At 26.2% G+C, this 15,961-nt stretch overlaps 3 protein-coding genes across 3 annotated transcripts; all 3 read right to left on the bottom strand.

Annotated features, from left to right (window-relative positions):
* Nucleotides 1-3,635: 3,635 nt before the first annotated feature.
* LOC105619609 lies at nucleotides 3,636-7,127 on the bottom strand. The gene is made up of 6 exons (XM_012201128.1): nucleotides 7,060-7,127; nucleotides 6,832-6,948; nucleotides 6,678-6,768; nucleotides 6,194-6,327; nucleotides 5,874-6,006; nucleotides 3,636-3,692 (listed from the first exon to the last, which is right to left on the bottom strand). The coding sequence occupies exons 1-6, from the start codon at nucleotides 7,125-7,127 to the stop codon at nucleotides 3,636-3,638; spliced, it is 600 nt and encodes a 199-aa protein (XP_012056518.1).
* A 2,101-nt stretch (nucleotides 7,128-9,228) lies between these two features.
* Nucleotides 9,229-11,184, bottom strand: LOC105619732. The gene is made up of 6 exons (XM_012201251.1): nucleotides 11,075-11,184; nucleotides 10,859-10,969; nucleotides 10,666-10,756; nucleotides 10,145-10,281; nucleotides 9,820-9,952; nucleotides 9,229-9,282 (listed from the first exon to the last, which is right to left on the bottom strand). The coding sequence occupies exons 1-6, from the start codon at nucleotides 11,182-11,184 to the stop codon at nucleotides 9,229-9,231; spliced, it is 636 nt and encodes a 211-aa protein (XP_012056641.1).
* A 122-nt stretch (nucleotides 11,185-11,306) lies between these two features.
* Nucleotides 11,307-15,132, bottom strand: LOC105619731. The gene is made up of 5 exons (XM_012201250.1): nucleotides 15,097-15,132; nucleotides 14,894-15,039; nucleotides 14,505-14,637; nucleotides 11,508-11,636; nucleotides 11,307-11,336 (listed from the first exon to the last, which is right to left on the bottom strand). The coding sequence occupies exons 1-5, from the start codon at nucleotides 15,130-15,132 to the stop codon at nucleotides 11,307-11,309; spliced, it is 474 nt and encodes a 157-aa protein (XP_012056640.1).
* Between the last annotated feature and the right edge of the window lie 829 nt (nucleotides 15,133-15,961).

Genomic DNA, 15,961 nt, shown 5'->3' with positions numbered 1-15,961 from the left:
ATATATATATATATAACTATTAGACGTGAATTTCATTAATTTTTTCTGATAGAATATTGTCAGAAACTTTTATTTATAACACTATATGTATCTATGTATATATTTTCCCGTTAAATGTAACAGGAAAAACGCCACGAACTTTTTCTCATCTAATCTAATATCTAATATAAGTTATATATTCATATTATTATATATGTATATGTATATATAATATATATATTATTTATAACATCATTTCTGTATGTGTGTGCGTGTGCGTGCGGGCGCGCGCGCGCGCGTGTGTGTGTGTGTGTATTAATGTAATATTCCTTTGATAGATCCGTTTTGAATCTGTTATGAAATGCAAAACATTGACGTATGCCAGATTATTGTATTTATGGTTCAAAGATCGTCTTTCAATAGGAAGTCAAAAATCGGAAATGTTAACAGTTTAAAGCGGAATATTTTATCATTTGAAAATGAAATAAATTTATTAAATATTGTCAGTAGTATTATCATATATCATTTATTACATGTCAACGGTATAATGGTACATTTTCCAAATTGTGTACACTATTGATTAAACATAATTAACAAATAAAATCATAAGATTGATTTTAATAACGTATAGTGAACTTTTTTTAGACATACAGAAAATTAAATTAATCTTAATATTTGTGCATTTTAGAAATTCCACCATACGTCTTTAAGTTAAAATTAGCATTTTTCTTTTAATAGTATACATTTATTGAAATGATTTTTTTTATTTTTATTTCTTATGTAAGTGAAATATAAATTAGCGAAGTTCCTTTCACGAGGCTCTGGATGAAAAAGGAAAAAGACACCAATTTATTTGCATTTTTCATATATAAAGAAATAAAGAAGACTTTGCAGAAAATATAGTATCTAAACGAATCCATAATTGATTGGTGGGAGTATTGGATTGTCCGGAAAATTCGTGCCGACTAAAATTTAAATTTTAGTATACATTTATTAAATTAAAATTTTCTGCGTTTCAATTTTTCTTCAACATTGGCATGAATTTTCCGGACAACCCAATATAACGTTATATTGTATGATTCCCGATATTAGCAGCATTAACTAGACAGTATCCCTATTCAGTATATTCGCTATTGCTGCAAGTCTCACTCAAGTCTTGTGCGATTGATTGTTTTCTGATGCTGATAACATTGTTGCGGTCATATAATGTAAATATCAAAGTATTAACGAAGATTAATATCAAAAATCGTCGAAAAGTTTTATTTTCTACATTTCAATTTAAAATAAAACAATTTTTCACAAATTGATCTTTTTTTTATAAATTTGTATTTATTGAATAACGTTGAAAATTCAATAAATTTTTTTTAAGAAAAGTTTTTAGCAATTAAGCAATCATTAATATAGAAAATTACACAGATGTTTATTTTTCATAGAAATGTACTTGTGAATTTATTTCTTGACAGAGAGTCGTACAAGCTTCTCACGTGAAATAAAATCTATTTCATACCTTCTGCATCGAGTGCTAAATAAATTGTAAAAAAAAATAAAGTGTAAAATAAAAAGAAATTTACTTCCGTTACATGTAATGGAAGCAAATTTCAAGCAGGCACATTGAAAATATTTAATGTTGTAAATGAAAATGGTTATAAGTAATATAAATTTAACGTTTACTTATATTAAATTTTACGCAAATCTATATAAACTTTAATAAAAAATATTGTACTAATCTTCGTAAAATTTTATGAAAAATACACATATTTCATGTACACAAATATGCTTTTCAGTTGCAGATACATTAAATTTAATTTAGTATCATAAAGTTGAATTTAATTTAAAGTACAATATATATTAAATTTGATGACATTTTTAACAGTGTGAGATTAATTTTACAACATGAATAACGTTTCATTTGCATAACATTTTATTTACACAACATTTTATTCAAAGTAGGTCTCTTAGGCAGCTGCATTTGTAACAGTTAGTATTTGGAAGTATTACTGAAAATCATTTTTCGACAAGTCTTTCAATACTTTCGTCGCATTTTCAGTCACTTCATATTCTCGCTCAAGCGAATCTTTCAAAACTTCTTTAGCGAAAACAGGAAAAAGTAAAGCGATAAAAATCACGAAAATATATATGCTCTATACAGTCGTAACATTATGCCCGGCAAGATACTGCTTGACATCTAATGATCGTTGTGCAGATGTTTTCGTGCAAAAGAAATCAAGCTGTTTCGTATATCCATTTTTTCAAATAATTCTCTCACTATATTTCTGTCACGACGAAATATTTCGACTTACATGAAAAAACAACGGTTCTTATTGAATATTAAGGAAGTCAATTGCAAATGTGATAAGAACACTGAAAAGTATCAGAAAGTGATTTATAGGAATGCTTTCAAACATTTCTAAATTTGTAGCGCTACAAGAGAATTACTTTAAAAGAAATGTTATATACATATAAATAAAATTAGTTATATCTATGTTGTAAAATTAATTGTTATTTTGTGTTATAAATTAATTCCAGGAATTTTTGATCTTTTATTATAGTTCAATATATAACATATATAAATAATTATTTTACTCTTACAATTTTTATTTTAATACTAAACGAATTGTATTTGATTGTAAATATTACAATAATAATATAAAAAGAAAACATTGTTAGTAAATCTTGTTTTTAGAGTCATACATAAATATTATAAATTGTAAAAAATAATTTTATACATCGTATTATATTAAAATTAGTGTTTCTTTCATTTAGTGAAAAAATTCTTGAAGATTATCTGCTTTTTCTAATTATACAATAAATTAATGCACGTACAAAATCAGAGGAAAAATTGATACAATTTCAAATTAAACTCTTTTTAAATTTTTATTATAATATATGTTATTGTAATATTATTTCTTATTATTATATAATTATTTCTAGTATCTAATGATACTAACATTGAATTGTTATATAATAGATAAAAGGATTGAAATAATATGAAAAATTTTTGACAAGATCTTAGATCTCTTGTATTATTCAAATCGCTACAAGTTGTAACTTAATATTTTGTTTATTATGCGTCATTAAATTATTTAGTTGTAGTTAAAAATATTAACATGCTTGAAATACAATGAAATACTTTTTTAATTTTTAAAATTTTATGCTGAATTTCCTATTTTGATTTAATTAAATGCAATGCAGAAGAAAATATTATTGTCCGATAAAAAAACACGTGATGCTAATTCACTTTTCTGGAAAAGGGGCATGGTTAAGCGATTGACTTGATTATAGCAATAATGCAACAGATATTTATTTTTCATAAAAAATACATACTTCATTCGAGGGAATTATGCGATAACAGACTTCGCAAATACGACCCATTACATACATTTCATTGTGATTTATTAATATAATATCAATTTTAAATTCTATATTTTTTTATATAAATATTTTATAATATGTCGATTTCTTTAATTAAATAATAATTTTTATCTTTTGTCGAATCGAAATGATACTTACAGGAAGCGATACCTAAAACTGAAGGCTAAACTGAAGGCTTGATTTTGATCAAATTAGTTTACATTTTTCTTCCTTTTCCTTTTTCCCTCTCTTACTTTCTCATATCTTTTTCACTTTTATACATACCTGTCTTAATTATTTTGTGATTATTTCGTACTTGTAGAATAGAGAACAGTGAAGTAAGATATTGAAGTACCCATCAACTGTAATGAAAATATCTTCTTTTATTTCATTCTATAAGAAGCTATTTGAAGTGGAGAATGTCTGTTAAAATAATGGAATGACAATATAATGTAGATAAGTCATGTCGATAGTTAAATCGTATCTCCATTGTATTTTCTAATCGAAACATTTTTTTTTAAGGGTGATGACACTGATATGACGCTAGTAACATAGTTAACTATCATTTTTGTCTTCGAGCCGTCTGTTTACAAGTTGCATTAAAAACTGATTTGTTCGGTATCTGATCTAAGTCTTTGTATAATTTACTTAAAGTGCTTTCAGTTCAAGATGATAATTGAATCTTAGTGTACTACCTGGTGATAATTGATATTTAAATTCTTTTCGAATAGCATAAAATTAGCAAAATATTTGTAAGTTATGTTGCTATTGGCAAATTTGTAAAGAGAGAATTGGCAAATTTGTAAAGAGAGGATAAATCGTACTTGCCCCTGATCTTTATATTGAATCGGTACAATTTTCGCAAATGACGCGAGCTCTCATAATCTCCGAGCAGCTCGTACGCATTGTTCGGTTTGATTAGCATCGCGAAGAATTATTAAAAGACCTATAACGCAAAAACTCTGAAGGACTGCGAAGAATAAGATTTTAATATATCTATTAATTTTGATAATTATGCAGAAGAACTACCTCACTTCCGATATCGATGAAATAAGCTCATTTGACGCGTTTTTGCACAAAATAAAAGAATGTGACAGAAAAAGTGTAAGACTGCCTTATAAAACGAGATATTAAACGTTAAAGTTAATGACTGTATCAAAGTTAGAAAATTTGTCACAGCTGCGGAATACACTGCGATAAAAACATGTGCTGCGATCACATTTTCATGATCTATATGCTCTAAACTTCAAGCTACATAAGCATACATTTTATTGACTTCTACGATATGTTAACGTTTGTTTATTGATATTCAAATCGTCTCCCTTTCTTCGGTTTGGGGTTGGGGGGGGGGGGGGTTTACAACTTTCCACATGAAGTGCGATTCCACATAAATTTGCACGCAAAGCGAGGTTTAATTTACAAAAAATTGACTTTGATTTTACGAGGGGGGGGGGAGAGGAGAAATCTTCCGCACATTTATGTATTAAAGATTGCGGATGGTTCCGCCCATGCTTTTCCTCTGTTTTCGGGCGCGCATTATGATTTACGAATTCAGTGGTACAATTTAACGAACTCCATATTGTATCGGAAGCTTTTTTAAAAAATTTATGATTTAAACAAAAATTCAATGCTTGTTTTTGTAAAAGTATCATTTTATTTCCAATAAACTAAAAGTTAAATGTAATTACACACCTGTTCTAATCCTCAATGCTTTTGTTATAATTTTGTTTAAACGTTAAGGGATGTAATATTGGCATCTTCCTATTTATTTAAATCATCTATTTTTTTCAGATTAATCCAATGTATTTCCATTGTATTTTCAAATTAGGAAAGTTGATTTATTGTATTGGGTTATCTGGAAAGTTCGTACCGCAAAAGATTTAAATTTAATGTATACTAAAATTTAAATCTTCTGCGTTTCAATTTTCCTTCAAAATCGGTATGAACTTTCTGGACAACCCAGTATAATATTTTTGAGTGCAACACATCAAATGAATGTATAGTATCAATAAAACAGTTTTCTCTGTTTTTTATTCTATTTTTTTTGGTTCAGCTAATGTACTTTTTTTCTCCACTTATTTTACTTCACTTGAGTATCTAAATAATTCTAAAGTCAAAATATTCTTCTTTTTTTCTTCTTCTTGGATAATGACTCCCGCCTTCCGAAATAATAAACGATGGTCGATACGGCCAGATCACGTCCTAATGAGATATACAAAAAAAACAAAAAAATAATGCAAGGCTCGCGAAAATGGCGAAGCCGGTGTCCGCATGGACATCTAGTGCCTGCTTCTACCATCGTCACGCCACACGGACGGGTCAGGATGAACGAGTCGTCCAAAACCCACGGCACAGCTGCGAGTTTCAATGCTCAGTAAAAGTCAGCATTTTCAAAAATATGAAAACATCCGAGCCGAAACGCGTCCGCCACAGTCAAGTAGTCCTTCGGAACTTAGTCAAAATTTTGAATGACTGTGAATGTTATTATTTTCGATTAAACAATAATATTCGCGGGGAACAAAAGCTTTGTATATATCTCTTACTGTAGCAGCACTTTCCATAGACGCAATGAATATTCCACCGAGGATCAAATGAAAAGCCTTTGTACCCTTTTGCAGTAGAAATAATATCATTTTCTGTATGTGTAACGGAGCTACATACCATTCAACATTATATCTACAAAACAATGATAAATTAATGTAAAACTTAACATGAAAAAATAAAAATATTTGTTATAGTATAAATTGTTATAGTATGTTCGTTCAAGAATAGTATTGTTTTTGAATACTTTCGTTAATTCAGCATTTTGTTACAAGAATTTATAATACAATTACTGAAGTATGAACGTACGCAAATTTCTTACACGGTAGCAAATATGTATTCATTGTGATCTGTAATATCTTGTGCGGTATAATTGGACAAAAACATGTACATGTAGAGAACACTTATGTATATAAGTTGTAATACAAGTTGCCCTGTGCTATTATATGATATGATCTAAAAAATATAAAACATGTGTTATATATGTATTTTAACTTTTTACAAGTAAGAAATTTTCTGTAATTCCTTAGGACAAATTATAGAACTTGCATTACATAATAAATTATTTTCTTTATTGATTGCGCATATTAGAAAACTGTATTTTTTTTACGTTTGCGAATAATGCACATATCTTACGATTATAAAAAAAGAACGAAGAATAATCATGAGTTTTCGAATGATCTTTTTAATGAAAATTATTTTTTCATAAGAATTCTAATTAAAGATTCTTTATTTAATCTTATAATATCATGAAAATTGTATCTTTCATGGAAAGATACGTTTAATAGTAAAATAATAAAACTTACTTGAACAAGAGTGCTGCTTACGCAAATCATACCAGCCGCTATTAAACAGAAGAAGGATCCTTCAAAACTCTTTAGAAAAACTTGAGAAAACCTTCAGAAATGAAAGAAATATTAGTATAACATATTATACAATTATTATAGAAAATGTACTGACTTTATAGCTTTGCGATGAATGTCTATCGCACAGATTATTCTTTTATAAATTATAACCATTTGTTCTTCATTAATATCTTGTTGCATATTAATTGCCATTGCCTTCTTAATACGGAAACTATATGAATACATATTTTTTTCTGTAAGTCCTTAATTTTTCTAAATCTAATTAAGAATAAACGAAGAATAAATTTTATTTTTTAAAACAAATGATTGTCTTGAGTTCCACCTTGCAATGCTAAACATTCCACAAATATGTTTGAAGTACGCTATCAGCATCGTGCCTGTTGCTACCATTGCAGTTGCCCCTATGCACAAGGCTGCGTTTGTATGCAAAAGAATTAAGTAGGAACAGTTTTCTCGATCAACAAAGTATTCTGTTGCAATATGAATCGCTGCAGAGTGTGATCGGGAATTGTTTATAGCCAGAATTATATCAAATAAACGAGGCCAAATTGGCAGGAAGAGATAAATTGATACGCTACATGCGGCAAATACTAATATTAAATTAGAAAATAAATGATATATAAGTATCAAGAATTTATTTAAGTAAAATTTATTTAAGCTTTTTAAATTTTTTACTGTTATTAATAATTCATTAAAATGTAAGCATATATATATTATCTTACTCGTAATTATTCTCGTTTGATGTTTCCCTATACGGCCATACTTTTCTATGATAGCTATTTCGTTTTTATTTTTTATTTCGTTACAAACATGCTGAAGTTGTTCTAATGAAACTCTTATCTATTACATCAATAATATTTTATGCAGTTTTCATATAAAATATTTTTAAAATGTCATGTGAATTTGAAGATTTATTTATCACGAATATTTATTTAGAAACTGTATAGTAAATATTTGACTTACAGTATTGGCGTTAATCCAAAACGAATGATATTTAATTGCATAGCAAATGAAGAAAAATGCGGAAGACAAAACATTGATAATGAGATCTGTAGTGCATTTTGAAGTCAAAAACGTTGTAAACTGTAAATAAGTAATTCTGTTGAAAATTTTATATTTAAAGAATAATTCCTTATTGTGATTAATAAGTTTCTAATTTTAGTCTGTTAATTATTGTTTTGTATAAAAAAATAACTTATTACGACCTGAAATACAATAAAAGTTGTTAAAATAGTAAAAAGTATAGTAAATTGAATTTGAGCAAGTTTCGATCTCTGGAGAGGCCATAAACCAATCGCAAGCAAAAGAAATCTATTGAATCTGAAGTGTTGTGTCTCGAGACAAATCATCTTTGTAAACACGAAAAATACTAAAGTACATTTAATCGTGAAAAAGAAAAAACTGCCTATTCTTTTTTTTCAATTGTATCAAATTAATAATTGCTTGAAAATATTTCAATTTTTCTCTTTTACTAAATTGTAACTCAATTGCTTAATATGCCAGCATTCAAAGCGAAATACAATGTCGCTAGATTAAGTATACTTACAGTTCAACACTGTTTTATAAGAAAAAGTATGATTAAGCGATCGATATAACATGAAAGAAATTTTACAAGTGTTTATTTCCATGGAAAAATATTCTCATAGAAAAATTCGATAGAGGACCGCGCAAGCGCACTCATCACTCTTCTTTGTAATATGCGTTTCATTCTAGTGCGTATATTCACAAGGTATGTTTGTTCTTTTAGAGTAGTATCATTAAATTCAATCTTAAATATCAACAAAATTTATTGATAAAGTACTGAAGTCTATATCTTATTAATATTTTATATAATTATATTAGAACTATTTATATTTTGTATATATATATATGTTTCTATATATGTTTCTATAACATTATCCACTATGGTATTATAAATAAAAATTTTTGCTATTTATGTATAACAATCAATAATTTTATTTAAGTCGATTATTTTATATTTTCAAGTTATTTATACAAATATATGATAGTTGTGGAACTTTTTACTTGAAATACTTATATATTGGAAATATACATCATTAAAAATTAAATAACATATAGTTACGCATTATATAAGAAGGAAACTAATCACAAAAGTATTTCTTTTGCATTTTATTTAATAACGGAACTATAAAAAAATGTTGTTACATGTTACGTAAAGAATGCATCTTCTCAAATAAATTAATTAAAATTTGGATGGATGAAAGAAGATTTGCATTATATGCAATATCGTCAACTTTACATTCTGTAATTTTTATTTATTATTTATCTCCGGTATGCGTGTGTTTTCATTTCATTAAAATAGTCTTTCTCTATCGCGGAAATTTGATACTTCAGCACATATTACCTAAAATGTGAAATCATAATGGTTCCAATATTCCTTCTTTCATCTGCGCTGTTCTCTTTCCATTCCGATTTTTTAATATTAAGCTCGATTTTTTAAAAATTATTTTATTATTATTAATTTATATTCTCAAGTTTTTGTAGAATAGAGAACAGTGAAATATGATATTGAAGTACTCATCAGCTGCTAAAATATATATGATTTGTTTTATTTTGTAATACATTATAAACATATATTAGAATTTTTTTTAGCTACAATAAATGGTTGGGAATTAATAGTTTTGAATAATCAATTTTTTTAATAATTAACAACATCTGTTTTATATATATATCTATATCTGTAGTATATACAATGTAGAGCATTCTAAATAACGAGTATTTCAGATTGATTGTTGATACTATTTTCTATTAACTCTTTGCATTTCTATGTCGAGTGTCAAGTATGACTCAACATCAATTTTATTTATACGAGCTCGTATGTCAAGTTATACTATTGTAGTACATTATTATAATAAATTATATTAGTATTATTATGTGCTACGTAATGATTAGTTCTTTTTATTTTAATTATAAGACATTGTGTATGTAGTATTATAATAATAAATATTTATTGATATGCATTATATTTTCATAACAAACTTCTAAATGCAAAAAGTTAAACAATTCGTGGATAGGAAATAGAAGATTTTACTAATATATATATTGTACATGTATTTCTTACCGTAGCGGCACTTTCCAAAGACGCCACGAATATTCCACCAAGAATCATATGAAAAGCCTTAGTACCCCTTTGCAATAGAAATAACATCATTTTCTGTATATGTAACGGAGCTATGTACCATTGAACGTTGTATCTACAAAATAATGACAAATTGATAAAGATAAGAATAATTATAAAAAGATAAAATATATTTGGTAATAATGTTTATAATAAACATGTTTGTTCCATGAGTCGTATTAGTTTCTGCTGTGATATATTCAATTATTATTACAAGAATCAAAATAAGTGCTCTTATATAATAATATGATAAAAATATCTCTCTTACACTGTGGCAAATACGTATTCATTATGATCCGTAATTTCTTGCGCAGTCCAGTTGGATACGAATAAGTATACGTAAAGGATGATTATAATTAAAAGAGGTAGTATAAGTTGCTCAATATTATCACGATACGATGCAGCCTAAAAGTTATGATGTTTGTTACGCATTTACTATCAACTTCTTCAAATCATATTATTCTGTATTGTTCGTATTATTCTGTTTATATATATTTGCATAATGAAATATGTCATAGATTAGTGTTATGTTACATAATGATTAATATTTTTATAATTATATTTTTATAATTTATAATTATAATTATAATTGTGTATGTAGTATCATAACAAATACGTATACTGTAGTCATGACTTATGAGAAAAGATATTGGATACAATTATTTTCATAAATGCTTTTAATCTATATATTCTACAATAAAAAGATATTTGCTTATTTCTTTTTATTTTCTTGATTCTTCAATGAAATTCTAATATTACTTAATCACGATTAAATATTAAGAAATTTACCTGAAGAAGATTAAGACTAAGACAAGTTACGCCAATTGCTATTAAGAAGAAAAATGATCCCTCAAAATTTGATATTAAAAAGTCAGTGAACCTTTAAAAAAGAAAAAGTACGTGTTATTATATGTATTAAGTATTTCTTATTAGATTTACATATATTAACAACAATATTCTTATCAAATATACATATACTAACTCCATAGCTCTGCGATGAATATCTACAGCATAAATTATTTCCTTATAAATTTTGCTCTCATTCTTTAGGTCATCTTTTTGTAAAATGTTGATTGCTTGTTCGATACGGTAACTGTAAATAATTTTATCCATATAATTTCTTCGTCTAAATTCGTTTTAGATGACAAACAAAATATCGTTTATTTATTGTATTCATTCTAGTATTTTATTTATTTACCTGGCGATATTAAACATTCCGCAGGTATGTTGAAGATATGCAAGAAGCATCGTTCCTGTCGCTATCATTGCGGTACATCCTATGTAATTAGCTGCTAATGCGTGCAACATGATAAAGTGAAAATATTTTTCTTGATCAATAAAGTATTCTGTCACGTATATTGAAGGATTTAATCGAGAACTGTTATTAAGCAGAATAAAGTGTTGAATATACGGCCAAATTTGTAGAAAAGTTAAAGTACTTTCACCGCACATGCCAAACACTGAGAGAAATTTTATAAAATTATTTATATATATAAATCAAACTTTATTAGCTTTTAATTAAAAAATTTTTTTTTCTATTGAGGAAAAATAGAATCTTGTTTCGATTTCAAAAAATATATTATTTGTGATTACATTTTATTTAATTTTGAAAATATAAAAGACTCAACTACCATTGTCTTACGTATTATTGCAATTGTATAACATTTCGCCTTGCTTCCATATTTTTCTATAATAGCGATTTCATTTTCATCTTTTAATTTATTACATACATCTTGAAGTTGTTCCAACAAACTCTTTATCTATCGTATCAATGATATTATATTTCTCATTAAAATTTGAAAATGATTAAATTAAATGTTTTCTTCATTAATTTGTTGCTATTCTTCGTCGATTAGGACCAAATTACCTGTTACTTTCTGTCTTTTTTATATTATAATTAAAAATTATAAAGGATTAAGCCATGATGAACTGAAAGAAAATAAAAAACACCCAGAATAACTTGGTCCCAACTGATAAGAATACGAAAAAGAATATAAAAATTAAACAATTTCATATACTGAAGATTCCATTTATCTGATATTTGATTGATAACATTCTTACGGTATCGGCGTTAATCCAAAATGAATTATATTTGATCGCGAAGCATATAAAAAAAAATGAAGTAGAAAAAACTTTGAGAATGTGTTCTGAAGTACATTTTATTAATAATGTTGTAAACTGCAAGAAATATTTTACTGAATTAGCTGCATTGAGCAAGTGATAGCAGATTACTAAATTAATAAATTGTTCGCTCTTTGCTCTTGTATTATGCACTATGTATTACTATATATTCAGTGAGATAGTAAAAAGTGCAAGTTTAATATTTCTATATTGTATACGATAGTTTTATTTCAAAAAGACAAATATTATATAATATAATTATATTAATAATCTAACGGATATAATTGAAATAACGTTTTGTTTTATATAAATCATAATATTCACTATTCAATAACGTATTTTTTTACTTTAATAATAAAATTAAAATTTCAACATACTTGAAATATAATAAAAGTCGTCAGAGTACCAAAGAATAAAAGTAACTGAAATTGAATGATGAGCGATCGTTGATAAGGCCATAAACCAACGACAAGCAACAGAATTCGGTTGAGGCTAAAATGTCGAGTTTCGAGACAGATCATTTCTTCGTGAGCACCAAAACGCGTTTAACGGAAAAGTAGGCATATATTTAACGGCGGACATATATTTTATCCCCTCTTTCCTATTCAGTGAGACTTTTCTCCTAACACAATTTTTTCAATAAATTTCTTTTTTCTATCCTATAGGATAAAGCATTAAGTACAACTATAAAATTAGACTCGCATAATTTATGAAATTTTCTTAGAAGAACGTTTATAAATAAATTATAGGAACACTGGAATAAATGATTGATTTCACACTAAAAGCAATTTAACAGATGTTCTTTTCTCATAGAGAAATGTTCGTACGAGGACTTCTTCCGTGTAAAAATCGCGCAGCCGCAATCGCTACTTTTCACTACATTTCCACCTATTTCAGTCTAATATGTACACTTGTATGATATGTTTGCCTAAACAACGCTAAATATTGCATATCATATTCAAGTTAGTAAACTACGCAATTTTTATATTTAAGTCAAACTTTAATGTTTATTTTCTTGAAATCTTCTAACTTTGCACCACTTATGCTATCAAAAGGATGTATTTATTTAAATTTAATGCAATAATAACACATTATAAATTTTTGAATATTTTTGAAATTTAATGTATCAACATGCACACATTACAATAAGTAAAATGATAAGAACTATAGAAAATAATTTTGAACAATTTTATTTATTAGGGTAACTCCAGCCGCATCTCTATTAAAAACTTATTATTATTAAGTATTATTTTATATAAGTATAATTTATTAAGTATTATTAAGTATTATTAAGTATTATTTATAGTAAATGAATATCAGTAAAAACTTTCTACTGTCTACTATTATGAAACAAATATTAGAAATCCGAAATATTTATTTTTCGTATTAAAAAAATAAACTTTTTGAAATCCTTGCATTTTTGCTGTACATCTCATAGAGATGGGATATATGACTAATTATAGGAGGAAGAGGGATATGGATATATACGGCTCATGACAAATTTACAAATAATACATATAAATAAGACGTATAATGACATAATAACTTATAAAATATGTTTATAATGTTTATAAAAAATTTTATTAAAGAATAAAAATGGTAAATATGTATATGAAGTAATAAATAATAATTATAATCTTCTTACACATATTACAAGTGTTATGACATAAGATATTTCATATAATACGTTTATTACATTTAGTGCACTGAATTCAATCTGCGCACTTTGTATACTTTGGGCATAAATCCTGCTCGCTAAAAATGCCGTATGTCCCTAACAGGTGGGATATATAAGACAACAAATTAAACAAAAAATACGAAAGTAAAGCACTTGTATTTTGCTACACAACATGCTTTACTAATCCACTATATATACGTATCAACTAACCACTAAATCTTTTACGCCCTAAATCATTAATCATTTTATGTAAATTATAATTTATGATGGCATTACTTATTACAGTGCCAAATCGATTCAATACTATATATAACTCATAATTATATAACTCACAATAAATTAATTGATAATAATAAAATTGATATTAACAATAAGAAGAAACAGAAGAAGAAAAATCAAAACACAATAATGTAAAATAAAGGCATTTAACAGAGTAGTTGCAGGAAAATTACGTCCACTCCTTCTACTTTTTTTTTACTTCTGCGGCGTAAATCCCATCGCGGCGTATTTGCCAGAATTACTTTATCTGTATTTTTTCCATTAATTTGATAATATCGAAGTCCAAGTTCTATCCATTTAATCTATCCATTTATCATATAACATTGTAACATTATCATTAAAATTCTGTACATATTTATAATCTGTCTAAAGATTATACAAAGCTAGATGCACATTATTGATTCGTATAATAAATTAATGTAAAGTAAGAGAATGACGCGCTGACTAACTGCAATGAAAAATATTTTATTCAAAATTGTTTGAAAAATATTTTATTAATTATAAATATTTTAATAATATATTATCGAATAAATTTTGATTTAATTTTTACCGTGGCGAAGCCTTCTAAGGAACCAATAAATAATCCACCAATCATTATCTTCAAAGTTTTAGTGCCTCTTTGTAATAGGAACAATATTAGCTTTTGCACATGTAAAGGAACTACATACCAGTAACCATTGTATCTATGAAATGACGATTAAATATAATCAATATCGATTACATATGATAATATTATATGATAATATTATATGATAATATTATGATGATAAAATAATTCATAGATGTTTTTAATTATCTTGTAAATATATATGTATATAATATATAATTGTTTTATGAAATATTTCAACTTTTGCTACAAATTTTGTACTATTACTGTATAACTCTAACTTGTATTGCAAAAATTTTAACTTTCACGTATCACATAAGAATATTTCTTACACTGTAACGAATATGCTATTGTTATGATCTATAATTTGTTGCGCAATATTGGTAGAAAGGAATGTGTATATATAATGAATATTCAATATTATGAGGCACTGTATCATTTTTTCTCCAATATATCCAGATGATATCTCTCGAAAAATCTGGAATGCGAGTATTTATTTAAGAGTATACTTAAAAAAATAAAAATTCAAACTTACTCGATAAAGATTAAGGCTTGCAAAAAACTGTTCCATTCAATATCATAATAAAAAAATGTCGTATTAAATGATGATATAAAAATTTGGACAATCCTTCAAGGAAAAAATATTATGTATAATATATACATTATATAATATATATAATAAATGTGTCATAATATATAGAAATAAATTCAAAAATAAATTCCTTGATCATTTCCGAATAGGTTTCAATTTGACATTGATATTAATAGTTTATTATTTATAATCTTCTTAATTATATCTTAATTATATCTTTTCTGATGTTAAATATTAATGTTCAAATTACAATAAAATATAATTATAGATTTTCAAACTAAAATTTTTGAAGAAACATGTACATATAAAATTGAATACAATTTATTTAAAATTAATTTACAGATTTGATAATACTTTACTTCAAAGCTTTGCGATGTATGTCTATGGCATAAATTATGCCCTTGCAAATCAAATTTGCACTTTTTATGTCACTCATTCGTTTAATACCAATTGTCATGGCTTGCTCCATACGATAGCTGTAATAAATAACTTATACATATATATATACTTATACATATATATATATACTTATACATATACATATATACTTATACATATATACTTATACTTATACATATATATATACTTATATATATATATATATACAAGATGTCTGGAAATAATCGCCAAATATTTCATGCAGATAGAGCGGACTAAATCCAAACTGAAACCAAAAGTCCTTTACCATTTTGTGAGTTTCTCCAATAGTTAAAGAGATATTAATCCTTAAAGATAGCCGAATCGCACGCTCGCCCGGCCTACTACTTCGAAGTATTGTATACATATATATATATATATATATATATGT

Source organism: Atta cephalotes (assembly GCF_000143395.1).
Source record: "Atta cephalotes unplaced genomic scaffold scaffold00022, whole genome shotgun sequence".
Lineage (NCBI taxonomy): Eukaryota > Metazoa > Arthropoda > Insecta > Hymenoptera > Formicidae > Atta > Atta cephalotes.
Note: the sequence above shows the minus strand (reverse complement) of the source record. Positions and strands in the feature narration are given on the sequence as shown.

Excerpts from the sequence above, each read along its gene's own strand:
- LOC105619609 (XM_012201128.1), bottom strand. The coding sequence starts at position 7,127 with ATGGTAGCAACAGGCACGATGCTGATAGCGTACTTCAAACATATTTGT. Across the intron at positions 6,769-6,831 it reads ATTCATCGCAAAGCTATAAA|GTTTTCTCAAGTTTTTCTAA; the intron begins GTCAGTACATTT and ends TCATTTCTGAAG. Across the intron at positions 6,328-6,677 it reads TAAGCAGCACTCTTGTTCAA|ATCATATCATATAATAGCAC; the intron begins GTAAGTTTTATT and ends TATATTTTTTAG.
- LOC105619732 (XM_012201251.1), bottom strand. The coding sequence starts at position 11,184 with ATGTTGCACGCATTAGCAGCTAATTACATAGGATGTACCGCAATGATA. Across the intron at positions 10,970-11,074 it reads GGAATGTTTAATATCGCCAG|TTACCGTATCGAACAAGCAA; the intron begins GTAAATAAATAA and ends AATTATTTACAG. Across the intron at positions 10,282-10,665 it reads TTAGTCTTAATCTTCTTCAG|GCTGCATCGTATCGTGATAA; the intron begins GTAAATTTCTTA and ends CATAACTTTTAG.
- LOC105619731 (XM_012201250.1), bottom strand. The coding sequence starts at position 15,132 with ATGGAACAGTTTTTTGCAAGCCTTAATCTTTATCGA. Across the intron at positions 11,637-14,504 it reads CCTTAGAAGGCTTCGCCACG|ATAAAGAGTTTGTTGGAACA; the intron begins GTAAAAATTAAA and ends TTGATACGATAG. Across the intron at positions 11,337-11,507 it reads CAATAATACGTAAGACAATG|TGTTTGGCATGTGCGGTGAA; the intron begins GTAGTTGAGTCT and ends AATTTCTCTCAG.